Source organism: Poromitra crassiceps (assembly GCF_964638095.1).
Source record: "Poromitra crassiceps genome assembly, chromosome: 3".
Classification (NCBI taxonomy): Eukaryota; Metazoa; Chordata; class Actinopteri; order Beryciformes; family Melamphaidae; genus Poromitra; species Poromitra crassiceps.
Window position 1 is genome coordinate 67198451 of NC_139625.1, and position 27294 is coordinate 67225744.

At 44.3% G+C, this 27294-nt stretch overlaps 1 protein-coding gene across 1 annotated transcript in view; it reads right to left on the reverse strand.

The window, feature by feature from the left end:
- Positions 1-27294, reverse strand: part of kiaa1109 (KIAA1109) — a gene marked incomplete at its 5' end in the record, with an annotated part of 191617 nt that overhangs the window by 94946 nt on the left and 69377 nt on the right. The window contains 14 exon segments of the mRNA XM_083634137.1: positions 3790-3883; positions 5143-5409; positions 8731-8968; positions 11852-12163; positions 12561-12828; positions 13533-13708; positions 13997-14172; positions 17837-17998; positions 19508-19730; positions 20683-20831; positions 21842-22082; positions 22965-23117; positions 24370-24520; positions 25339-25490. Coding sequence (XP_083490263.1) covers positions 3790-3883; positions 5143-5409; positions 8731-8968; positions 11852-12163; positions 12561-12828; positions 13533-13708; positions 13997-14172; positions 17837-17998; positions 19508-19730; positions 20683-20831; positions 21842-22082; positions 22965-23117; positions 24370-24520; positions 25339-25490 — 2762 coding nt within the window.

The window sequence follows — 27294 nt, forward strand, 5'->3', positions numbered from 1 at the left end:
GTATATCTTTTGAAGTGTCCTTGTGGACTGTGTTATGTGGGTAAAACCACAAGAGAGCTAAAAATATGCATGTCAGAACACAAGAGCACTATTAGGAACGAAGACGAAAAGTCTTCAGTTGCGAGACATTTTAATTCTGCTGGCCATGATGTGTGTTCACTCAGGTTTCAGGGAATTGAAGTTGTAGCACCTTTGAAAAGAGGAGGTGATAGGGACAGAGCTCTGCTACAGAGAGAAGCCTTTTGGATCCACACACTGCAGACTGAACACCCTAAAGGCCTTAACGAGGAGTTGTTGCTTGGATGTTTCTTCTAGGTACTTTTTAACTTTATTTCATAATTTTCTATTTTTTCTACTTGCATTGTGTCCACTTGACCCCCGGTTTGTATATTTATGTTTCTGCCTGTTCCTTGTGAAGGGCTATTGTAGGGGAACATATCCGACACTGCCTTATTCATTATTTCTATTTGTTAACTCTTTACTAGAAGTATTTGCTACGTAAATTTTTTGTATTTTGTAACTATCTTGATGTCCTTATCTGTGTAGTTCCAGTTTGATTGTATTTATACGGCATTTCCGCCTGACTCAGCACAACGCTGATGAAGGCTCCCTGCTGAAAGGCGTACGTTGTTTGCTGCTGTACCTATTAAACGCCTAAAGGACATTCTAGAGTGCTGAAGTTGTAATTACACCTAAGAGTTGTGGAAACTTGAAAGCAGTGCAAGTTCTATATGTCCATGCTCATGTTAAAATAAGATGTTCTTTATCGTGGCCGGTACAAAGCACAGGGATATGAAATCTGAGCATTAGAAATAATTAATGATTCATTAGTAAAATGCAGAACTGAAGACACTGCAGCGATTGCAGTAATCCTACATTAAGGCAGTTACTAATTTATTAATACATGTAAACTAATTTGAAAGAGATATAAACATTATTGTATGTATGGTCGCTGGACCTCGAATCTCCATTTTTATTTTTTGTCATGAATCAATGCCACTGGTCACCCTTCACGTCTCTGTGTGGGTTTTACCAAATTTAAGCAATGGAAAAGCATTAAAATGATCTTGTGAGTACCGTAAATTCCGGACTATAAGCCGCACCTTTTTTCCTGTTTTTTGGCCTTTTTTGCCCCCTGCGGCTTATATAACGGTGCGGCTTATCTATGGATTTTTTCAAAAAAAAAAAAAAAAAAAAAAAAAAAAAAAATCTCTCTTTTTTAGCACTCTTTCTAACTATAAATCCTATATAACTATAATAAGTTTTAATTTCCTCTCTTGCCCTCTTTTCACCACACTGTATGACACTGTGTGCACTGTAAAAAACAACACAGGTGGTGTTGTGTTATGTTGTTTTGTTGAAATGTTAATAAATGGGAGCTTCCTCTACAATCCCCTCTGTGCATGAACCCTTACATATGGTAATTAAACATTAAAACAAAAAAAAAAAAAAAAAAAAAACATTAAAACACCCGCGGCTTATAGTCCGGTGCGGCTTATATAAGAAAAAAATAGTCAACTTTGAAGGTGCGGCTTATACACCGGTGCGGCTTATAGTCCGGAATTTACGGTAATTCTCGTAACACCATTCGCCCTCAATCTGTCCCTCGAACCTCAAAGCTCCTCCCCTACCTCCGTCTGAACCCCCCCCCCAGGCAGGAATCTATACCAGGAAAAGACACACGGGCAGAGGGGCTGTGTATTTCTGATATCGTTTTGTTTAATCCTGGCTTCCTCTGACGTAAATAGATCAATAAAATGTTTTCATGTTACCCCTAGCCTGCAAACTGATTTAAACTATGCAAATCAAAGTGGTTTCTGACAAGAATAATGTTAATACATTACAGAGATGCATGCTTCTCATCCCCATGACAGAGCCCCTCTCTCGGCCTGGGAGCTCCGCTGCTGCTGCTCCGCAGCCCCGCCCCTGGAGCAGCAACGGCACGTGTCCGTGTGCTCCATAAGAGTTGCGGCTTGTTGTGGCTGCTCAGCCGGGGAGAAAGTGCCTCAAACTCGGACTGATAAACCTGTAGCATCAGTTGAGCTTATTCAGGTAAGATATTAATAATATAATGACACATCCAGCGGGAAAGTGACTATAATGAAGACGTGCCAACTTTGACGATGTGGTGTTCAGTTTTTTAAGAGCACACTTTTTTTTTTTTACTTCCTGAAAAGTTGCTGTTTTGGAGATCCGAGTTTTCGCCCAGACAGCGACGATATGCACAGAGTAGGGGTGTTAAAGGCCTAAACATGGTCATCGGTCAGCCTCGAATTGGAGCCGTCTCGCCGTCTGGCGGCGCCAGCTAGCCCTACATGCTCGGACGCCACTACGCCCTCCCTCCTCCCACCCTCCCTCCTCCTGTGGAAGCTCCGTGTGAAAATGGCGGAGATTGTGTGCCAGGCAGTCTGAATGAAATTGAATGTAACGTTCCCAATTCTATGTATTAAATTCTAAAAAACGACCCTCAACATTTGGGATGGCTAAGCCACACAACTAGTTCGTTATAATCTAACGTCATGCTTTGAAAGGCGTCTTTACAACGATGAGCCAAGGCAACGGCCAGTCACAACTCTCATGCAGCTGACGTCACGCACGTATCGTCGCCGTTGAGTCACATTTTCGAGCAGCCCCCGTCAGCCCCTCCCCATAGGACGACGCTCCACCCGCCGTCATACGGGGAGGGCGGGGCGAGGCTCTGACGGACGACCATGTTTAGGCCTTAATGATTAACCGATAGTCGGTTAACTGCCATTAAGAACGTAACCGATTAAAATTAATTAACTGTTTTGACCGACAACATTACTTTGTGTCATCAGTCTTCATAGCTCACAGTGTGTTAATTATACCAGTCCAGCAGAGGGCGTACCTCACTCAGCTAGCGCAACAGAAGGAGTGGTCACGTGAGAAGGTCGTCACACATGCATGAGGAAGTAGGAAGTGAATTGAGCAAACAACATAAAAACAAAACAGATGCTAAAATTAGCCGCAAGCTCACGCTAGCAACAGCATAGAAGCATTAGACTCTAAAAGTAAATGTGTAATACTGCGACGCCGTTCTCAAAATTCAACTCCAAGGGCAATTTATGATTCCCCGACGAGCATCGCTGAACGTCACGTTACGTTCCGTTATCGCTGGATGCTGATTGTGGACGCTGTCACTCATAAAAGTTATAGCTAAATATTAATACTAGGTGATTGGAGCAGGCATCGTGCATGCAGAGACAATAACACAGAAGCCTTGCTTTATGGTGGAAGAGGAGATGCTGCCATTAAGCGTGGTGGACGGCGAGGGATTTCATGAAGTTCATTGAACCAGGCTATCACATCCCCCTTTGTTGAAATGACTATTAAGGACAGGCGGCTGTTCAAAGGAGGTGAGCCTTATTGTTTTTAGGCTAATTATAGTTTTATTATTATTTTCGTTTGTGATTCATGCCATGAATGTCACATAAATAATATGCAGCTATTGTGTGACCGTGAGGTTAAATAGAACTTGAACTGAGAGAAAGACGAGACGTGATTTTTTTTCCGGGGGGTTGGGGGAGAGAAACAACATTAACAATTAACCGATTAACTGATTGTGAAGGTGCACAACTAACGGTTAAGGGAAATGCATGAAATTCCCATCCCTAGCACAGAGAAACCTCAGGGTTAGGGACAATTCACTCAATTCAAAATGTCAATAAACTGCAATTCACATAATAATCACAGGGCCTTCTTTTGTTATTTTGAAAATGAATTTTCTTAATTGGTTGAATTGAAAGGGAGCGGAGTCTGAGTACGTACTGGATGTCAGGCGTAATTCCCTCCAGCAGAACAATGTTTACCCCTCCAATATGAGCCGATGCACAGGTCTCCGTCATTTTCTGGTGCAGGATATCTATGGACACAATTAATCAAACAACAACAAACAAACAAAGATGAGTTCAAACGGAATACAAACACCTGTGTTGAAAGCGGCATCCAAAAATTGTACTTTCTGGCTCATAGGTTAGTAATAGGAATAGGACAATGTATGGAAATTCAAAATATATCATGATACAAAAATGTGACAAAATCCATCTTGGGGCAGAAAAAAGAAAAACCGCAATATTACCTCCATGTTATTCTGTTGTAGTAATCACAAATGAGACGCTTGCCCATGACAATTTCACAAGCTCTCCATCCAGATAATATTATTTAATTTGCACTTTGTAATGACTTTTATCATATCGTATCGTGGTTGTATCGTATAGCAAAGCCCATATTGTGTGTAGAATCGTATCATGAGGTTAGTATCACGATACGATTATATATATGCTATATGCCATATACATGTACCATCGCTAGTTGGTAAACTATAAACTTTTTTTTTTTTTTTTTACCAATTCTGTTCTGAAATTGCTCAGAAACCCCCTTATTGTCAATATACCTAGGAAAGCCATAAATGCCTAGAGGTCACAAATTGCTTATTTTATACAGTGAGGTCCAATTTTGAAAAATGGTCTCAGTACAATTAAATTACTACTATAGGGACTAACATCATCATCACACATGAATACAATTGGGATCCTTGAATCCACCTGAGAGTCTCAGCTTTACAGTCACACCCAATTTATGCAATTCCAAGACTGTTTAGGGCACCCATATGCAGAAATATTCAAATCGAATAGGCAAAAATAACACATGACATGTATACTGCATAGTAAAACTGCATTTTCTGTATTTTTCATGCATTTGTTTTTGCATGAGATTAGCATAAAGTGGGGCTGTCTGTAAAGAGGAACATCGTGGGTACCCATAGAACCTATTCTTATTCAGATATCTTGAGGTGAGAGGTCAAGGGCCCCCTTTTAAAATGGCCATGCCCGTTTTTCCCTCGCCAAAATTTAGCCAAAATTTGCAGCATTATTTACCCCCCTTGCAGACAAGCTAGCATGACATTGTTGGTACCAATGGATGCCTTAGGTCTTCTAGTTTCATATGATACTATTCTCTTAACTCTATGTTTAAAAATTAGCCTGCTACAGCCTCTGAAATACAGTAATGTCGGCACAGGGCAAACGTCCACGATTTTTGCAGTGAAAAAGTGAGGGGGATAAAATCTGGATTTTGAAAATGTCTCGTCCAGTAGGACCCCCACATGGAGCTCGGCCTCACCTTTCATCTTCTCCTTCAGGGTGAAGCTGCCATGGATCTTCTTGAGCTCTGCCTCCATGGTGAGCCCGCCAATGTCGGCCTCCAGGTGGGTGCGGTTCACCATGCCGATGCCGAAAACGATGAGGGTGACGTGCTGCGGCTCTGAGCTCACCAGGCTGCGCCGCCGCCCGCCCGCGCCCGGCCCGGGCTTGTTGGGCGTGGCCGGCTCCTGCTGCTCGTTCTCGAAGATCACCCTGCAGAACGGCTCTGAGGGCCGGCGCCCACCGTCTGCATGACAGGAGGAGACACTTGATGACATATAGAAGAACTCAGAAGTTTGTCCTTCCATTGTATGACATCATCCGCCTTCATTTGCATATATACCTAAATGTGGTTCTTTAAAAGCACTGCAGCATGAGAGAGAGAGAGAGAGAGAGAAAAAGAGAGCATAAAATACCCTTAAGGGGGATAGTATCAAGGCACTAGTGATGCGCGGGTCAGGGTTTTTTAAGGCCCGCCCCAACCCAACCCGTCATTGGAGCCAGCCCGCCCCGCCCAGCCCGTTAAAATATCTGAAAATTCTGAACCCAGCAGCCCGCAACACCAATTTAATGTAATATGTCTCCGGACTCCGGAGGAGCGCAGCAGAGCTCTCCAATGTGTGCAGAGTAGCTAATAACTCTGTCTCTCTCCCCCTCTCTCTCTCACACACACACACTCACATGCTGCCGTGCGCAACAACAGTTGTACTGCTCTGGATGAGTTGCGCGGCTGCTTTCATGTCGGTCTTTCTTCAATTAAGCCAAGGTCTTCAAATGGAGGTAGCAGGTAGAGAGGTAGGCTATAGAAACAGTTCTTATTCTTCCCCATTTCCTTTAATTACCTCATGCGCTCTCAATTGGTCACGTTGCAGTAGTACTAAACGTAGTAGTGCAGCAGGTGCACAGACGCTTGCAGATATGGCTTCAGACTCGCTGTCTGATTTCTTTTAATTACCTCATGCGCTCTCAATTGGTCACGTAGCCTACTCAGATTGCAGTAAAGTTGACAAATAGATCGCAGTCGAGTCCACAACAGAAAATATGCGATGGCATTTTTTTATGGACACTTCAAATAATAATTACAGCGAATAATACTTCCAAAATGTTTGTTTTGAGAGCACATAGGCTACCTCATTGAAGCGTTTCTTTACTCAATGTAGGCTATAGAGAGTGCAGCAGGAGTCTGTCTGATTGTGTGTAGGCCTATGTGTGTGAGTTCACGTCTTAAGGTTAATTACTCTGCGTGTTTCACTGCTCTAAATTATTTAATAATGTTGCTTTGTCACGTTCTGAGCCTGCCCCGCCCGCACCCGCAATATTTTCATAATTTGCCAACCCAGACCGCCTGCGGGGCGGGCCAGCCCGCGGGACCCGGCGGGTTCTGGGTGACCCGCGCATCACTACAAGGCACCTTCTGTGGAAAGACACCACTACAAGCTACTATCTTATACTTAATTAACTCCTCTGGGAATATGAGTTGTAGCAGCAGCAAATACAAGATATAAAATAGTGCAGGTATTAAACATGACACAACTGACATTACAAGATATTGAGCAGAAATATAAAAAGGAAAATTAAATTAATTAAAATATATGAATTACAACGTCGACCCTTCCTAGAGGGCTGACCGTGGGTAGCTACTAGGACGTAAGTTGGGGCTTGGCCAGCCCCGGCTGGGTCACCTGGGCGAGGGTGTATGATGTTGCGAGACCCGAAACATCCTATGACCCCAGGGTACATCACTGAGGATACGTCCCAGTTGCATCCATGCAATGTTTTTTTCTTTATTAGTTAGCCTGGCTTAGCCAATGACTCATAGGAATAGACTATGTGACAACCAGGAAAGACTAGTGACTACTGGAGAGTCAGTTGACAGCCGGAACAGGGACGGCACCCGGGAGCAGTATGGGTTAGCGCCCCAGCCTGCGTCTTCCGTGAGGAAGAAGCCCAACAATCCACGAGAGGCCTTTTAGGAGGGCCATTCAAGCCGCAAGTGGAGTCTGCAGTGCCACCAAGTACTGGTACTGCATGGTATCCACCAAGATACCATCACCTCGGAATGAGATGTTTGGAGCGGGGGAGTCTGGTGCAGCGCACAGGTCCTAGACCTGGTGAGACGAGGGAGGAGCCCGGCCGGGTGGCAACCCACAGAGCCCGGTCCCTCTACGTACCAGAGCCCCCCCCCCCCCGGTCCCAGCAGAGTAGTTCCGGAGCAGCGGATTGAGTGGCCCTGACCACGTGACCACCTTTGACCCTTCCTAGAGGGCTGACCGTGGGTAGCTGCTGGGACGTAAGTTGGGGCTTGGCCAGCCCCGGCTGGGTCACCTGGGAGAGGGTGTATGATGTTGCGAGACCCGAAACATCCTATGACCCCAGGGTACATCACTGAGGATACGTCCCAGTTGCATCCATGCGATGTTTTTTTCTTTACAACAGATTACACATGTGAAGAGAAGTAAATTACCAAAAAAATATGTACGACATGAAAATTCATGGGGGGGGGGGGGGGGGTTTCTTTCTTAATGCTAAGTCAGCGCGCGGAATTATGCCGGATTGGTCGATCACCCAGCGCCCGCTGTAGCACTGCGGCCACGCCCGGTCGGTGATTTTCGTAAGCCGCTGTGCGCCAAGTAAACTGCTAAGTCAGTGCGTCGAAGTATGCCGGATTGGTCGATCACTCAGCGCCCGCTGTAGCGCTGCGGCCACGCCCGGTCAGTGGATTTCGTAAGTCGCTGTGCCGCCAAGCCAACCGGTCGGCGACAAGCATCGCATTCCGCCCAGCGCCCGCTGTATCGCTGAGGCAAGCAGACCCGTTGGCGGTTTTGGGTTTTTCTTTCTTTTGGGGGATTCTCTATCCTAGTCCGAGCAGATGCCTCAAGAAGAGAGGCATCTTACCATGGAGTCATTACGCCAAATAACTAGTTGCCATGCTGCCATGCCATCAGAATTAGTTGCCATGCCGTTTCATGCCATAGATCTTATCGCCATGCCATGCTTGAATAAAGCTTGCTTGTTAACTCTACCCTCTGGTCTCTCATGATTGAAATGGTGGTCTCAACCTAGTTTCAAGATGAAGACCAGACACACTGCCTCACATCATATGTAATCCTAGTGTGACGACAAGTGTAATCCTAGTGTGATGTCCGTGTGACGCACTTCCCAATATGACACCGGTAATGTCGTCAATGCCGAGGCTATGACGTGGCAGTATTTATAGCCATGCTCAGCGTGTCATCGTCCTCTTTCCCTGATCCTTCTGGTCGCTGTACCTGAGCTGATCGCATCCCATTCTCTGAAGCTGTGTTTCGCCCCACCCACCTCCCCAGTCCACCACCAATGTCTTGACTCCTGAAGAATCCCCTACGGGGGTAAGATGCCTCTCTTCTTGAGGCTTATCTTTGTTTTGTTGACAAGTGACCATGGTTTAAGCAGGTTATTGCACTTTGAGGTGTCCATTATCAGAAATTATTGGACTTCGCGGAGGCAACCATCCGAAATAAAAAGTAAAAACTAATGAAAAATACAAAACTTTGATTCTGGAAGGCGTGTGTGCGTAGCTGGCTCCCACCTGAGAGGCAGTTTTCCGGGGAGCTCTTGTCCAGGATGCCGGTGGGGTCTGAGATGAGGGAGTAGAAGTTGAGCAGCTTGTACATGTTCTGCCAGCACTCAGCGGACGGCTCGCTCTGCTCTGACACCGTGATGGAGTCCGAGTCGTCCATCTGGATGGCCATGTGGTCTGCCACCTCCCGCGAGCCCTTCTGGATGGCCATGTGGTCTGCCACCTCACGCGAGCCCTTCCTCGACACCTGCAGGTGTTAACACAATACACTGCCTTACCACACAGGGACATACACACAACATGTTGTATGCACAACATGCAGTAGCACATAAGGGTGTGTGGTGATATTATAGGCAACAGGTCAAATCCCTTTCAGCTTTTAAACATCGAAAACGTCAAAAACGCACTTCTATAAACTAGGCGTTTCTGTGAATTTTTCCATTTCCATTTTATCGTTCATTTTGTGATTGTGTTTCTCACTTCAAATTTCTTTGTTTATTAGTGTGCCTCTGGTACAGGAAAGGTACAGGACGGACAACCCCGTTGTTATTTGCCACAATGCACCAATGCATGCACATACGCATTACACACACAGGCGCATGCACACACACACACACGCGTCTTTGACTCCTAAGCCGAAGGTCAGTGGTTCGTATCCACCCCTTGGCAAGCCCTTAACATGGGTTGCTGCAAGTGCCACCTACACAACGCGGTTACACGTGCACACGTGTGCTTAGACACGCTCTTTTGGGGACAACTGGAATTGTCTGGCAAGTTCTATGTGTTATTAATGGTATCCGTTTGATTTGATGATAAGAATAAGAATAAGAATAAGAATAAGAATAATGATAATAATAATAAAAGAAGTTAACCTGGTCATGCTAATCCAGTTTCAATAGTCTGAATTTAACTAATATGAAATAAAAAGGAATCACAGGCAGGCTATATGCTTTTTAGTTAAACTGGTCATAAATTTTAATTAAACTGGGGCCATGCTAATCCAGTTTCAATCATCTGAATTGAACTAAAATTAAATATGAAATGAAAAGGCAGACTTCTCTTGAATTACAGGCAGAGCATATGCTTCAGATTGTTAAACAAGTAAAACTGGTCAGGCTAATCCAGTTTCAATAATCTGAATTTAACTCAAATGAAATATGAAAAAATATATACCGTATATATATATATATATATATATTATTATTTTATTTTTTTTGGCCAATGTCCACGACCCAATCCAAACGCCCCCGCGACCCACCTTTGGGTCGCGACCCACCAGTTGAGAAACGCTGATCTAGAGGGACCCAAGACAGACGCAAGGCTCCTGTTCACATATTTTTCTTAAACCTTTCACAAAGCTCCTAACACATCTCAGGCTGGATAGTGGACTTCCTTACTGACAGATCTCAATGCGTTCGGGTCAATGGTGCCATTTTGGAGTCTCTTTTAATCCACTGGCTGCCTCTAGGCTGGGTGAGTGTGTATATTACCTGTTAGTTTAAGATTTTTTTTTTTTTTTGCATGTTACTGGTCACTTTTAAGGCATGGATGTGTCAGGCATCAAGTTTGAAATCTACAAATGTAGGGTTAGGACCGCAGCACTGCTGGCCATTTGGGTGCCTTAAGCGTACATTTTTCGTTGTGCTCTTCCCCCCTCGTCCAAAGATAAACTCACAAATACAATCTTATATATATATATATACAGATCCTTTCCAAAAAATTTGAATATCATGGAAATACCATGGATGACCGTGGGCTTCAGCGGATTGTCAAGCAAAGACTATTCAAAAAGTTGGCGGAGATTCAGAGGGAGTGGACTGAGGCTGGAGTCAGTCATAACTGAGAAGTAACTGCTGATTTTCTTCACACTATTCTAATTTCTGGAAATACTGTTTTGGGGGTTTTCTGGAGCTGTAGGCCAAAATTATGAAAAATGAAACAAATAAAGGCTAGAAATATTTGACTTTGTGTGTAATGAATCTATAATCTATGAAGGTTTCACTTTTTGAAAGGAAATATGGAAAGAAACTAACTTTTCCATGATATTAAATTTTTTTTGGAAAGGATCTGTATACATATGTGTGTGTGTGTGTGTGTGTGTGTGTGTGTGTGTGTGTGTGTGTGTGTGTGTGTGTGTGTGTGTGTGTGTGTGTGTGTGTGTGTGTGTGTGTGTGTGTGTGTGTATATGTATGTAGCCTATGTATGTATGTACTGAGAAATCTGGTAATAGTAATTCCGTTGTTTTACTTGGGGTGCCTGAATTACCGTATTTCATGTTACAAGTAGAGGCGCTTTATTTTGAAACTCCAAGAAGGAAGTATCTGCCCTATGCAGGGGAGTAGCTTAACTACGAAAATAGTGTGTTGCAAGATGGACATAAAGTCCGCTGTTTATCTCCCTTTCTGTTGCAGCATGTTGGAGAAATAAATGTTCAGTTTGAACAACACCTGTTCTGGTCATTATAGAGCAAGATTATTGCTTCCACAACACTGTATTTACGTAGGCTACGTTACATATTTGCAGGAGTGGGAGGAATCTCGCACTACTGTACTGATGTCCAGCATGGTGACTGGTGACCGAGGGAAACGTGAGTTTGTTTACTGTGTCGCATAACAGTGTAGGCTAGTTTAATGAGGAGATCCCACAACCTTCTTTTAAGGGGGCACCATGGCCAGTTCAAAACAGGGAATGCCAAACTGGCCATGTGGAGAGTTAATTTTAGAAGCAGCATTACCAAACTGCGGGGCATCCACCACACTGTCTGTTTGACCATGGTATTCCTGGTCTGGATGATGCCCCTTGCGACACTTGGTGCCCTATGCTCAGCGCGTTGTGCGCATGTACGTAGTGGTGGCCCTGGGTTAGGATCCATTAGGGTTAACCCGTTCATGGAAAGTGCTATATAAATAAATGTTATTATCATTAGGGATGCACAATGATCGGTATCAGTATCGGCCCAATATGAGGTTTCTGCAGATATGACAGGCGAATATTATCCAAGCCTGTTTAAAGTAAGCTGAATCATGTAGTTTTGTTTGCAAGAATACGTTACAAAAATAAAAATGTACCGGTAATACAAAATAATATACATAATATATATATATATTAAAACAATTATCATTATTATTACCTTTGAAGTGCGTCGCTCTGAGCGTCCCAGCGTGCTGCGCCCCCTGGGCTCCCTCCTCCCCAGCGTGTCCATGCCCGACGGCGGTCCATTAGGAGGCGCACCCCCGGCCATACCCCCTCCGCCTCCTCCTCCCCCCACCCCCCGCTTGCTCTTCAGGGTCTGGGTGCCGCTGCGGGTGCCGTTCAGGCTGCCTCTCGAGCTGCGGCTGAAGTCGGACGAGCGGAAGTGTTTGTAGGGCCGTGCCTTAAAGGTGGGCGTGGGTGAGGCCGAACCGGCCGTGTAGCGGCTCAGCTTGATGTCCGTCTGCGTGGCCTTGATATAGGGGTGGACAATAAATCAATATTATTGATCACAATAAAATATGCCTCAATGACAATATTTTCTTTGAATACATTTCAGATTTTTTAAATACATACATTATTTATAGCACCAGTCACTGGCTCGGTGCGGTGCCCTTTCATTACAAGGTGCTGAGTCAGTGAAATGCGTTCAAACAGAATACAATAGACTTGGCTCATTTGTTTTTCAGACAGGTTTGTAGGTGCAGACGTCCGTTATGACACACAGTAAATGGGCGCTCTTGGCAATTGCTCCTATGGCTTTTATAGTGTTACAGTAACACACTAATTGATATCGTAATAATTATCATATCGACCGATATGAATAAGTATATTGTGATATAGATTTTGGCCATATCGTCCAGCGCTACCTTGATGTCGTCGATCATGGTGCTGAACTGGTGGATGAGGCGGACCAGCGCCATGTCGACGCGCTGGCTGATGGCCTGGCAGGCGGTGGTGAAGTGGCAGTGGAAGGTGTTGTAGTGGCGGCGGCTGAGGTCGTGGAAGGAGAGCGGGGCGGCGGTGGGGCCCTGCGGTGCGCTGGTCGACTTCTCCATCACCACCGCGTTCAGGCTGAACGTCTCGATCAGCAGCGCCGGCTTGAACTCCAGCGGAGGGAGGTTCACCATGCCCTGTCTAGAGAGAGGCACGGAGAGACAGAGGGCTGTGCACAACATTCATTTGATGCATTTAGCTGAGCCTCTTATCCAGAGCAACACACAGTGACTAGGTTCAATGTCATCATGTCAAGTCTGCGTAGTGTGACGTGTTCAATGTCATCACGTCAAGTGTGCAAGGGGCCAGAGCCCGCAAGGCAATAAATAAGCTGAAATAAAGCGAAATAACCAGTTGATAGACAGGCCTAAAGACTACAATAATAAAATGCATTTTGCTTACCTCTATGGCCTGGGCTCTATTACATTTTGTCATGATGTGGTTGAATATTATTTCTGGCCTACATGATTCAAGTAAAGTTTTAACAAGGTAATTGTTTTATACATCATTAATAAGTTGTCTTTTTCCGCCAAGTGGAAAAACTACAACGTCAAGTCCACATTGCAATGAATTGTGGGTAATAGAATCAGTCAAGTCTGGTGAAGTTTGAACCCCAAACAGACTCTCTGGAAGTCTGCAGAAAGTCCGCTTGAGGGCCCTTGTGGACTGGATGAATTGTGGAGCCCTCAGCACTCGCAGACTGAAGTCCTGACATTTGAATTGGGCCTAAGAGAGCCCACCTGCACCCTTCCCACTCACATGATTTAAAGCCCACCTTCTTTCTTCTACTGTCATTACATTTATTAGAGTATCTGGAGAGGGTGAGCGATTGCTATTGGTTTTACCTTCTGGATCTTTTGTTTTTGCGCTCTTTGGAGGTGTCAGAGTCAACGATGTCTGCCCTGAGACACTCCAGGGTGCCGGAGAAAGACAGGTGCTCTCCAAAATACATCTTGTAGCTGAGAGGAGTGCTGTCTTGGGCTTGGATCCCTGTGTGGCTCAGCAAAGGCTTGAAAACGACCTGGGGGTGGAGAACAGACCAAAGACGCAGAGTGAGAAGGCTTACGCCTAATTGATATGGAATGAATGTGAACATTAATGAAGACATGGCAATGCCTCATGGGCTGGGGAGGGGATATAGGTAGACATGGAAATTAAACGTATTATAATTTCTGAAACATTTCTACATTTAACTGCAAGATGCACCATATGATTGAAGATGTTTTTAAGGATCTGCAGAAACCCAGTTAGAAGGTTTAGAGAGAAAGAGGAACAGACATGAACAGGCAGACAGAGCGATGGAGAGGACCTGGGCATCGGCCAGCTGGACAGCAGCAGGACACTGGTTGCCCTCCTCCACATCAGCCATGTCGTCCTGGCTGGTGCTGTGTTGCGAGTGTGTCCCGTCCAGCGTGTTCTGGTCGCTGGACAGCACCGTGTTGAAGTCTGACGCCGAGGGGATGGTAGGCAGGTTACACGTCCCACCTGAGGGGGCACAAGAAGAGTGTTGGCATTCGAGCACCTGCTGTAAGACTAGGCGGGTCCTTGGTAGCCTGGTAAAAACCATCCTGATAACGTGACCTTACATTCTGTTTCGCTCTATGTATCAAGTCTGGACCTCCAGCCACCCACAGCGGTTTCTTGAAATTACAATGTAACCAGGCCAATCAGGGAATGCGTCAAAGTTGATGAGATAACTGGGCCAATCAGGGAATGCATCAAGCATCAAGCAACAAGTAAACAAGAACAAGAACATGCAACAGTGGAGTGTCTTGGTGGAAAAGACGTTTTCACCGTTCTTCCGAGCAGATTTGGCGATGCTGAACAAACAATTGCAAAAGCATTTCTCCTATACTGTTACGGTTCAAGATACAATGCTTCAGCATGTGCTGGGACGCGTCATCAGTGATGTTAACTGGGGTCGTAAGGTGTTTCGGGTCTGTCCAACATCATACACCCTCGCCCAGTAGACCCAGCCGAGGCCGATTAAGACCCCGACCCTCGTCCCAGAAGCAGCCGCTCACGGATCAGCCTTCCTACTCTGTCTACAGCGTTGCCCGCGGAAGGGTTGATCATGCCCAATCCGCTGCAATAGAGCTAGTGCTACACCGCAGCATTGAAAGACCCTTCGGTGCATGGAAGGCTAAGGCTCTGTGGGTTTCTCCCGGCCGCACTCCTCCTTCGTCTCACCAGACCCTCCAAAAGGCAATCCTACTATGCCTATGCCTACTGTACTGATGTCCCCCCAGCTTTTTACTACAAGAGGTTCCAATGAGTACTGGTGCTGGCAGCTCGTGTAGTAATAGTAACAACAACAACGCAACAAAAACAGACTGAGATTCAACTAGCTAGTTCACCCACAACTTTGACAACACTGAGGACAACACTTGTTGTGGAATTGAAACTCTGGGGTGTATAGTTGACCAAAATTCAAATATGATTCAGACAATATTCTTAGTGGATAGGTGACCACATTCACAAAGTACTGAGGTCGTGGAAGTCTCCAGGCTTTTCTACTGGGAGTGGATAGAGAACTGGGAATGGTTCCTAAACAAGAAGGTTAAATATATCACAAACATCACAGTCACTGTATTCACCCAATGATCCTTGACTTGTCTGCAGGCTGTCTGGTGAGTCTGGGATAAACCAAGAAAACAACAGTAATATTCAACGATGTTTACAGAACCTTCCCTAGTCCCTAACATGGGCTGATGCGCTGACAGAATATTAACATAGAGTTCCGGGAGACATATAAATTAGGTACGCAACTGGAATAGACTAATGTACTCATCTAGCCAGCTACAGTACATAGTTCACCAGCAACATTGACACAACACTGAGAAACTATCCCTGACCTCCTTCCGGGCTGGAAGTTGTTGGCAGTGGTCTGTAGTGGTAGTGGTGGACAGGAGAGTCCGGTTGGTCTAGTAAATCAACAACAGTATCATGAACATTTTGCTACATTCCTCCACACTCATAGAAGAGTCTCAAGTCAGTCTCAGGACTTTAGGCACAACTCTTAAGTCAAGTCCCAAGTCTAAGGTTGCTTTCACATAAGCTGGTGGACTCGGTGTGATTCGGGGGGGGGTGAAGTTGCAACATTGTTGCAATTTTCATTTGGTCCGGTTCGCTTTCACACAGCAATTTGCCAAGCGCACCAAACTTTCTGAACAATTTCACGTGGTCGAAACAGTCACTCGTCTGTTGGACAGAATATAGAGGGGAAATCTCTCCTCTTCAGCGGGCTTCTTGCCTCACTGAGGGCTGACTGAACAATACAAGTGAATCCGCAAAACAAGCAACACCACCTGCGATATTGGGATTTCTGGTTTTACTTTGGTGTTACTATCAAATACATATTTTACAAGAATGTGCCCAGTATGAGCAGCAGATGAGGCAGCAAGCTGTTGAATATTTCATTCTGCAGATGAGACGAGCGAGGCAGTACGTACCGAAGGAGAAGGCAAGCCCTGTTGAGAGACAACAATGTGTTGTTATGATGACGTACATCACGCTGCGAGCAGGTACTGTACACGTGTGTACACCGTAGTGTTTGTTTTGCTCCCTTCCGTCTTGTGGATCAGATGCATCAGGGGCCGGTTGCACCAACTGGTCTTACGACTGGTCTTAAGCTAAGTCGGTCGTAACTTTACGACCTAACAGCTACGCTGGTTGCACCAACAATCTGTTTGAATGTCCTATATTTATTAATAAAGAGGTTGCATGCCGCATCAACAATTTTGCGGGGGTCAGCAGAGCGTCATTTGACGTCAGCGCACTCTTCTAAACAGGTCGCATGCCGCATTCCAGTGGGCATTCCCGGGCTTTCACATGGACGCGCATCGCTACGACTGGTGTAGTTAGACCAGACGTAAGCCCTGTTGGTGCTAGAGCTGTGCATCTTCACTGATCTCACGATTCGATACGATTCGATTATACAAGTCTACGATTCGATTCGATTCGATTATACGATGCATCTCGATGCATCTCCGATGCATCTCGATGCATCTTAAATCGATGCATCACTTTTTCCGCAATACATGATTTATTTTTTCTCACTTTCTTTTTTCTCACTGTGTGGCTACTTTTAAAATAAAAGTGCATTTGGAATTGCATTGTATTATGATCCATAATTAAAATAAACAACTGCATGTACTTACATTCTATTTTATTTGATTATTTAAAAAAAAAAAAAAAAATTTTTTTTTTAATAATCGATTTTTGATATTTGTTAATCGATTCAGAATCGTCCTATTAAGCATCGCGATGCATCTCTGAATCGATTATTTTCGGCAGCTCTAGTTGGTGCAACAGTCCACTCTAAAGACTGGTCTTAACTAAGACCGACGTAGGAATTACGACCAGGCATAGTTAAGACCAGTTTGTGCAACCGGCACCTGGATGCACTGGCGCTTCCTATTTGCTCTTGTGTTTAGTCCGGTTTGCTTTCACACAACAAACGAACCGCGCCAGGGTTCTTCACTTGGAAGCGAACCGAGACCCACGTTTTCAAGCGGACTAGAATTCACTTGTTTGTTCCGCCCCAGAGTTCGTTTGTGCCTTCACACCACCCCAAACGAAGCGGACTATCCGAGGAAATGAAGTCTGGCGCGGTTAAAGCGGACCAAACAGCTTATATGTGAAAGCCACCTAAATGTAGATTACCAAGTCAGGTCAATCATTCCATACAAATTTACAAAACGCAATTTAAATTCAGTCGTCAAGATCTCAATTTAAGACTTTAGAAACCTGTTCAAGTAATCAAAGCACAAGTCAACATCAAGTTCCAAGTCACTGGAATCCAAGTCAAGTCAAGTCTCAAGTCTTCATGCATCAAGTTGAGTCTCAAGCAATTAAAACATTGACTGGAGTGAGGAGTCCCCCCTCTACTAACAGCATTATAACATTAACAGCATTAAAAACAAACAAAACACTAGCGTAGTTTTGTCTGATGAAGAACTCTTCCAGGTTTTAACAATCTAACAGACAGATCCTTCTTGCTACTGAACTGAAATTCTACAACCATTCCTTTCCCCAAAATTTGAGGACGCTCTGATTAAGGGTTTAGGTTTTTATTTTTTTGTCCCACAAAAAGATTCTAGACGATAAATGACCATCCAAGACAAACACTGAGTGAATGTCGCCTCACCTGTCTGCAAACTGTTGTGCTGGGAGCGGGGGAGGGGGGAGTCCTGGGCAACGGCCCCGGTCCTGTTGCCCACGGCATTGGACATCCAGTTGTAGAAGCTGACAGAGGACGGCTCCGAAAGCAGTGGGTGCTCCGTCAGCATGTCTGTCCCCAGGCTGTTTCCTGAGGCCCGGGAGAAGGACAGTTAGCTTGAGGACACATTACATTGGACATTACACACGGGATAAGTTTGGCCCTTTTGGACCTTGTGGGACCAAGGTTAGTTCAAGCACTTGCAAGCAGGGTTAATTCAAGCACTTTTCAAGGACTTTCCAGGCCGAATTTCCTCAAATTCAAGGACCCAACATGGCATAGTTTGAGACACAGAAGGTCACAGCTCACAGACAACAATTAAAAAGAGAGAGGCTTGAATCTCTGAACACTTCTCAATTGTGCTGTGCTAAACCGATTTACTATATATACTGTATTAGGGGTGTCGCGGTACGTGTATTCGTCCCGTGAAGTCGGTATGGGCGTCACGGTTCGGTGCGTGAAGCGACACGACGAATACGAACGGTGAATTTTGTGTATCGTGACACCCCTAATATATATACAGTATATACAGCATATATATATATATATATATATATATATATACACACACATACATACACACGGCACGCACACATCAAAAGAACTTCAAATTCTATCTTTCCCACCATAAATGGGAGCTCGGGCTCTGTGTGTCTGTCCCACTGTGACATCATCAGTGATGTCATAAATCCCACTGTGACATCATCCATGATGTCATAAATCCTGGGCTCTGTGTGTCTGTCCCACTGTGATTGTCCCACTGTGACATCATCAGTGATGTCATAAATCCCACTGTGACATCATCCATGTCATAAATCCCACTGTGACATCCTCAGTGATGTCATAAATCCTACTGTGACATCATCCGTGATGTCATAAATCCCACTGTGACATCATCATCAGTCACGATTTGTGACGGAAGTGATGTCATCAGTGATGGCACTGGAGCAATTGTGACATCATCAGTGATGTCATCAGTGATGTTACTCGAGCAACTGTGATGTCATCAGTGATGTCACTCGAGCAACTGTAATTGCTTAACTGTGACGTCACTCAGGCAGTTGTGATGTCATCAGTGATGTCACTCAAGCAACTGTGATGTAGTATGAGCTGATGGCGCACAGTTGATGATGATGGTGCCTAGGTGGGTGTGCGGTCTGTCTGTCAGTCATGATTTTGGGAGCCCGCGGTTTCCATAACTGCAGCCATGGCACATCATCTCCAGAGTCTCCACCCTAGGAATCGTGCACGATTCCTAGTACCATAAGAGTGGTGGTGGTGTCTGTCCGTCTGTCTGTGGCGGTGTCAGTCTCCAGAGTCTCCACCCTGGTAGTTCTATAAATTCAAGCACTTTCAGGCACTGGACCCATGTCTATTTATGTCTATTTTAGAAAACTTTCAAGGCCTTGATTTTTTTTCTCAAATTCACAAACTTCCAAGGATGTCAAGGACCGGTGAAAATGCAATACTGGCGGCATGATCTAGCTTTTTTTTAATCTATATATATAAACATATCCCGTCTGGACATATTTGATCTATAGGCTACACAGATGAAGTGTGATGAACTTGTCTAAATGCAGAGGCCATGGGTATGAGTACCTGTGCGAGTGAGGGAGCTGCTCTTGGCTGCGTTCGGCTCGTTCTTCTGGGGCGTGCCCTCCAGCAGGTTGTGTAGACTGCGGAAGCTGCCCGTCAGGTTGCTCAGGAGACTCTCCTTCCTAGGGCTGTCCTTGGCCGGCATGCCCCCACGGCTGACGTGGGCGGGGGAGTCGGCCGCCGTGTCCCCGCTGGTGTAGCTCAGAGACTGGTAGGGATGGGAGCCCTGGGAGCAACAAAGGTCCAGAGGCAGATTAGGGATAGAATAAGGCCACATTCACACTATCCCACTATTTTTAAACCTTTTTAGACAACCAGGATTGATAGTGACTACTTTGGAAAAAACACTGTGCCTGAAAAACGCACTGCCAACAGTTTAAAATTTGAATAAAAATGGAGAAAACAGCAGTAGAATCATTGGTAGTAGACATGATCATTGTCCTATTTCCTGCATTAGAGGTCTCAGACAAGAGAGATTTCCACCACGTGTCGTATCGTTGTGAAAAGAGACTAAACATTTTGTTGAACAAGCATTTCTTTGTGACTTATATCTTGGTGATCTCAAGGTTGGGTGTTATTCCAGATCTGGAATTAGCCCCAACCTATTTCACAAATATTTTCAATTCATTGGCAAACAAGCATGCTCCATTCAAGAAATGTTGGGTAGAAGATAGATCAAACCCTTGGTTCTCATCTGAGATCTCAAGGTAAAGGGATGCAGCTTGGACAAAAGCAACAACCTCAAAGTCCTCCACTGATTAGCTGACCTTTAGACAATGGAGGAATAAATGTGTCAGAACCATTAGAAAGGCCAAAGCTTTTTTGTTCATGCCATGACTGATAGTTACAATAATCCAGCAACATTTTGGAAAACAGTAAAGGCACTAAATCCTGGTCATGCTTTCTCTTTACCCAATCATCACTCTCAGCACTCTGTTGTCGTTCCTGGAAAAGAACACATTTGTGATGTTTTTAATAAGCATTTTGTTTCTCCGGGTTTGAAAAATTAAATCCGACCACCAGCACCTCAACTGATGCTGGGTTAAATGGTTCCACAAATGATTCAACTAAGCAAATGCTTTCGCTTCGGGAATTCTCAGCTGGGGAGGTATATGAAGCCTTAAAGTTGATTGAGCCAAAGTAAAGCAACTGCAGCAGGATATAGCTCAAAGCTGTACCTTTATTTTGAGTGCAGACTCGCTGTGTGTGTGGGACTTGGACAGTTTCCTCATGATCTCCACTCCACTGACGGGACCGGAGTTGGCTTCTTTTGGCGGCGGGCGACTGCATGCTCCCTCCAGCAACATGGTGTGTTCACTCACTGTGGCTTCACAACAATGACATCAAATAAAACTCACATGCAAACTTTACGGCTGCTGAGGATTCACACTGTAGCATTCAATTAATCTCTAAATCTCCTTTCTGCAAATGCTGTAAGTAAAACCTAAATATTTGCAAACCCCGAGAAGCAGAGAAGATTAGGAGTTGTACAGTTTGTCTGGGGTACCAGATGGGCACACATCACACATTTTGGGAAACCTGACTAGTTAAATCCATGTCAATGAGTATGTTTATATGCACACTAATAACTATTATTCCAAAAATGACAATATTCTGAATATGATATGGGTCATTTAAACTGCATATATTCTGGTTTTCTGAATTACCGTAAATTCCGGACTATAAGCCGCACCTTTTTTCCCGTTTTTTGGCCTTTTTTGGCCCCTGCGGCTTATATAACGGTGCGGCTTATCTATGGATTTTTTCAAAAAAAAAAAAAAAAAAAAATCTCTTTTTTAGCACTCTTTCTAACTATAAAGCCACTTCTGTTTTAATTTCCTCTCTTGCCCTCTTTTCACCACACTGTATGACACTGTATGACACTGTATGACACTGTATGACACTGTATGACACTGTGTGCACTGTAAATAACAACACAGGTGGTGTTGTGTTATGTTGTTTTGTTGAAATGTTAATAAATGGGAGCATTACATATGGTAATTAAACATTAAAACACAATAAAAAAAAAAAAAAAAAAAAAAAAAAACATTAAAACACCCGCGGCTTATAGTCCGGTGCGGCTTATATAAGAAAAAAATAGTCAACTTTGAAGGTGCGGCTTATACACCGGTGCGCCTTATAGTCCGGAATTTACGGTAGACCTTTTTAAGAATTTAGCATTTTCTGATTAAACGTGGGATATGCCGAATCTTATTCAGGTTTTAGGAACATTCCTTAGACATCTACAGTATAGCGCATTTGGATTATATGCGTCTCAATCTGGTTTTTACGGCAGTTTGCGAAACATAGTCAACGTGGAGTGCTGAGAGCTCCCACCTGCATCAAACTCAAATTCAGCTCCATCGGCACTGGTGTCGCTCTGCAGCGCGGCACCGTTGTCCAGGCCCAAGATGGTTTCGCCCAAGCTCGGCTGGGGCTCCTTGGGCTTGGGCAGCTGGTTGGGCCTCATCAGGCCAATGGCCTTGAAGCCCTGAGTCACCACAATGAACTTCATCCACTGTCTGGCCAAGGCCACCAGCCCCTTCTTTAGAGTCACTAAGGCTGGCAGCCCATCATTCTGCAGTGGAAAGGACCTGAGTTAGTGCCATGATTTCACTTCAGGTTAATAGATTGACCAAAATAGTGAGCATGGTTCCTACACCTTCCTAAACATCAAAGTCAATGACTTCATTACACTTTCCAGGCACAACATGGATTAAGTTTAATTACTGTCAACATTGAGAATTTTTATGAGAACTAGCAGGCTTTAGAGAAGCTCACAATTAAAGACTATTAAAAAGAGAATGAGGCTTGAATGTGTGAACAATTCTCAACTGTGCTGTGTTAAACCAACTATATTTACTTACGTTAAGTAAAACAATATATCTTCAATTTCTATTCTTGCACAAAATATATAAATTCAAGCACTTTCAATGACCCATGTCTATTTATGAGTGGTGTCTGTAAGCAAGTGGTGTCTGTGGCAGTGGTGTGTGTCACAATTGTGATGTCATCAGTGATGATGTCATCAGTGATGTCACTTGAGAAATTGTGATGTCTTCAGTGATGTCACTCGAGCAATTGTGATGTAATCAGTGATGTCACTTGAACAATTGTGATGTCATCAGTGATGTAGGGATAAGAGGACAATGACTTTTCATGGGCCGTTCACTGTACTATGTGAGCAGCGCTCTGAGCATGAACACCTCAGCCCCAGCGCGAAGCGCGCACCCGGTCTGCGAAGCTCGGCCTCGCGCTGCCTTCCTGGAGTATGTCCTAAGCTTAAGTGGTGGGAGTATAAGTAGGGAGAAGAGGACAACTAGCGCATCATCTCCAGTCCAGGAACCCCTAGTAAAGGGCAGGAGATGCACTGGTATCCGGAAGAGGCCACTGCTCAAACTAATTGTCATCTAAGAAGAAAAGAAGAGATTGAGAGGCCAGTTCAGAGCCTCCCACTAACCATGGTGGCCTCCTCTATGACAGAGTAGTCTGCCTGCTGCAGATAGCGGTGCAGGATGTTACACAGCATGCAGGAGGGGTTCTCGTGCAGGTAGCGAGCTCGCTTGTTCACGCGGTTGTACTTGCTCCGGATCGGGATGTGGATGCTCTTTTTCTGTCGGGAGAATGAGAAAAACAGGTGAAGGTTAAAAAAATGCTGCGGAGAGTTAGGGACTTAACATTTACAAGCTACTACAAGGTTGGCTCACTGATTAATTTGTTCAACCGCAAGACCTTGGACATTCTTCAAGTATACTGATACCCGCCACGCCAGGGATAAACGCGTCTGCAGTGCATACTTGCCAAAAATGCTAAACAGCAGCTTAAATTTGGGCAAATGGAAAAATCATCTTCCTTAGGGCCTATGCCAATGCTCAATGCCCATGTGCAGTTTCACATTGATTGGCTAAGCCATTGGGGAGATAAATGGATGCAGACAGAGTTTTCATCATTCTATAGTAGGACAGTAGGATTCTATAGTAGGATAGTATGATTCTATAGTAGGATAGTAGGATTCTATAGTAGGATAGTAGGATTCTATAGTAGGATAGTAGGATTTTATAGTAGGATACTAGGAGTGACGTTTTATTTATGTCAAAAATGTATGTGAAAACCTGACCTTTTTAATGAATGGGCATTTTTTATGTTGGGAAGTTACACAAAAAATGTCAGGATAGGACATTCACCAGAAGGGGTAAATTAATCTGACAAATGTCAATCCGTACCAAAAAGAAACACATTGTACACATCTTTAAATGTCAACAATATGACGTTTTCAGCATGAACATTTGTGGAGTGTTGACGTGTTGAGTTTATGGCTTTTCTTCCCCCCTTCTTTTTTATGAGATGATAGTTATGCTTTTATTTTGAAGGCGAAACCTTCCTACCTCCTGTCTTGTTCTGGCTAATTATGGTTAGCTTGATACAATTGCAGATGCTACAATAGAACTTATTCACAGTGCAGCCATCTTGGGATGACGTCACCCGCTGGTTGGGAACGCAACGTGACTCATCCAAACCCCTGTCTGAACATGGGAGCAGTAGACCAACAGTTTGAGTTCTGTCACACCAATTTCGTTTGATCACATCGATAAATGGGCAGATGAATGTGTAGAGGATTAAAAAAAAAAAGGGCTACAGCAACTGGATCGAGTTTTATATCCACGATATTCAAGGAAGTGCAGCCGATGATCTAAATTGTAAACTGCAGTACACCCTCGCACCACTGAGCATCGAACCAATACATCTGGCGCTGTGGAGCAGTTGAACCCGAAATGACACAGTTGAAGAAGGCTGTATTTGAGCTCACCACTGTCATGCTAACCTAGCTAGCGAAGGTGCTAACGCTAGCATCAATGTTAGCTGACCTCGAGAGCTTCTGTCATGATGCAGCCCATAACAGCACACACTCGGAGAGTGCCTTCCATTTCCAGCTTGCGCAGGGAAGACTTGAGCTGGTCGATGGGAACCAGCCAGGCTCCGATGGCCGGCGTGGCAGTGCTCAGCAGATTCAGCTGCCTGCAATCACGAGAAAGAGAGAGACAACCACAAGGACTTTAATCACCGTCAATACCAGTCACCAGTCTTTTTGGCACTTGTGAAGAAACATACAGTACTCCGCTTCATCTTTCCAGGGATCCCACGCCCAACATCAAACTCAAGGACTTTTCAATGACTTTCCAGGGCCAACTCCATCAAATTCAATGACCCAACACAGCATCATTTGAGACACAGGCCAAGGTGAATTAGTGTTTTACAGTGAGAACTAGCAGGGTTTACAGAAGCTCACAGACATCAAGGTTAATGAGCGTTTTACAGTGAGAACTAGCAGGGTTTACAGAAGCTCACAGACATCAAGGTTAATGAGCGTTTTACAGTGAGAACTAGCAGGGTTTACAGAAGCTCACAGACATCAAGGTTAATGAGCGTTTTACAGTGAGAACTAGCAGGGTTTACAGAAGCTCACAGACATCAAGGTTAATGAGCGTTTTACAGTGAGAACTAGCAGGGTTTACAGAAGCTCACAGACATCAATTAAGAATAGACAGGTTTGATTATGTGAACACTTCAACTCAACTGTGCTGCATTACACAGTAAGTAAAAATACAGTATATCAAGAGAATTTCAATTTCTGTTTTTGCACAAAATCTATAAATTCAAGCATTTTAAATTACCCGTCTATTTTCAAAAAATGTCAAGGCTTTGATTTTTCTCTGTAAAATTCACAAACTTTCAAGGATTTCAAAGACCCATGGTAACCCTGTGTTTCTGTGCATTATTTCCCCCCCCCATTTCAGGTAAAATATGAATTAGGAAGTAAAAAACACATGTCCTACCTGGAGATGGCCTGTGAGGGTGAACGCACATTGGTGGGAGCGGCAAAGCTGAACCAGATCTCCCTGATGGTCAGCTTCATGCTGCTGGAGTCGGGCGGTGGAGGCATGAGAGGGAGGTCTTTCTTCAGGTCGTCTGACTCCACCCCTTCATCCTACACAACAGAGCGGGACATGGCTTAACAGGGGCGGACGAGGTGCCAACAAGTTCCAGCAGTGCAGCTTTGAATATAGGGTTCCTATACATCAGGGGCACTCAATTAAAATTCAAAGAGGTCCAGATAGAGAAAATGTCCTCAAGCGAAGGTCCGGAACATTGAGCTTGCGTTATGATTCAGTGGCATTGAACTTAGGCTACTTCAATGATTGCAGTAGCCTAATGGTACAATGTCTGTATGTAGTCAACGACTGACTGTTAAATCAAAACAAACATCAACAATGTTTATTTAGTTTTCAGATTTAACTGGATTACCGTAATTATAAATAACTAGCCTACACTAATAATAAATACATGTTCTTTTCTCATTTCAAGTAAAATAATGGCTGCATTTAGAAACAACACAACAGAGTGCTTTGGAATGTGCATCTTAAAATAAAGTGCTTTAATTTTAGAAAAATAAGTTCCCCCTTTTCTTCCTTTTCTTAACTCCATTTCACATTTTATCAGTCAGGCTCTCAGCCAACAAACCTCTTTTTCTCTTGATATAAGTGAGCTCCCTCCTGTCTTTCTATCTATCGGTCGCTCGCAATGCAAACTTCGCATGCCATTGGGCAGTGAATGTGTGTGTGCCCTGGATTTGAGTGTGTGTGTGTTTGCTCATGTGTGGCACTTCCATAGACAGCTGGTCAGGATCGCATCACACTTCACGAGACAGACTGGTTTTGAACTGCTCGTCAGACCAATGAATGAACATGAGTCTGCCTGCTCTGAATTAAAACTTAAGCTTTGTTTTCGCGGTCTACTCGTTTCTTTTGAGCACGCGATGTGAAAGTACTTCTATCTCTCGCATTTCTCCGAGTCTCGCCTCTCCTCCGTCCGTCCGTGTGTCAACTCTCCCGCAGCAGCAGCAGGCAGAATCAATTCGCTTGTTGATTGGCTGAGTAGCATCACGTGTGATGATTTACAGCGCATGCATTGGTCTGTGAGCTTCCTGACAGATAAACCAGTAGCCTACCGTAAAGGCTAGAAAAGCATGTGCCGGTTAAAATAGAAATGCTCCGTGAAAATGTAACTATTCAGTGATTTGTAGGTTATAGGGCTCGGTCCGGATAGGACTGCGTCTGGGTCCGGATGCGGACCGGAGTCCGGACTTTGAGGATCGCTGCTATACATTTTCAATTAAAAAAATCCCACTCTTCCAGACATTGATTTGTTTTGGAGATCTTATCTGTTGTTCAATATGATTTACACAGATAGACATCTTGCCCCTGCTAACTAGTAACTAGGTCATAATATCACAGATGAAGATTGTTCGTCACAGCCACAAATATCAGAATACCGGTACAGTATGTGAGATGATTGGCAGGGTTTCCATTTTAAAATTCCATATTTTTTCAGGCAGACCCTATGTTCTCAACTGGATTTGATTTTGGTGGGTATGTGATATAATGCACGCAGACAGGGTAATAAGAGCATCCCTCTATCTGAAGATTATTCTTCACACCACCAAATACTGTGGACTCAAAGAGGGTCTGCAACAACATAAAAGCTAGAATTATGTGTGTATCAGACCTGAACCACAACATTTTCCATACTTTTCCAAACCTTTTTTTTTTTTTTCAAATTCCTAAACTATTCAAGAAATGGAAATTATTAAATTCATTTTAAATACCTTTCCAGACCTGCGTAGGTACCATGAGTTAAGTAATGGCTAGGCACACTACATTTTTTCAACACAAATCTGGACAGGTTCTGATGTATTCCTGTAGTGTGCGCTGGTCAATGATTCAAATCTGAAG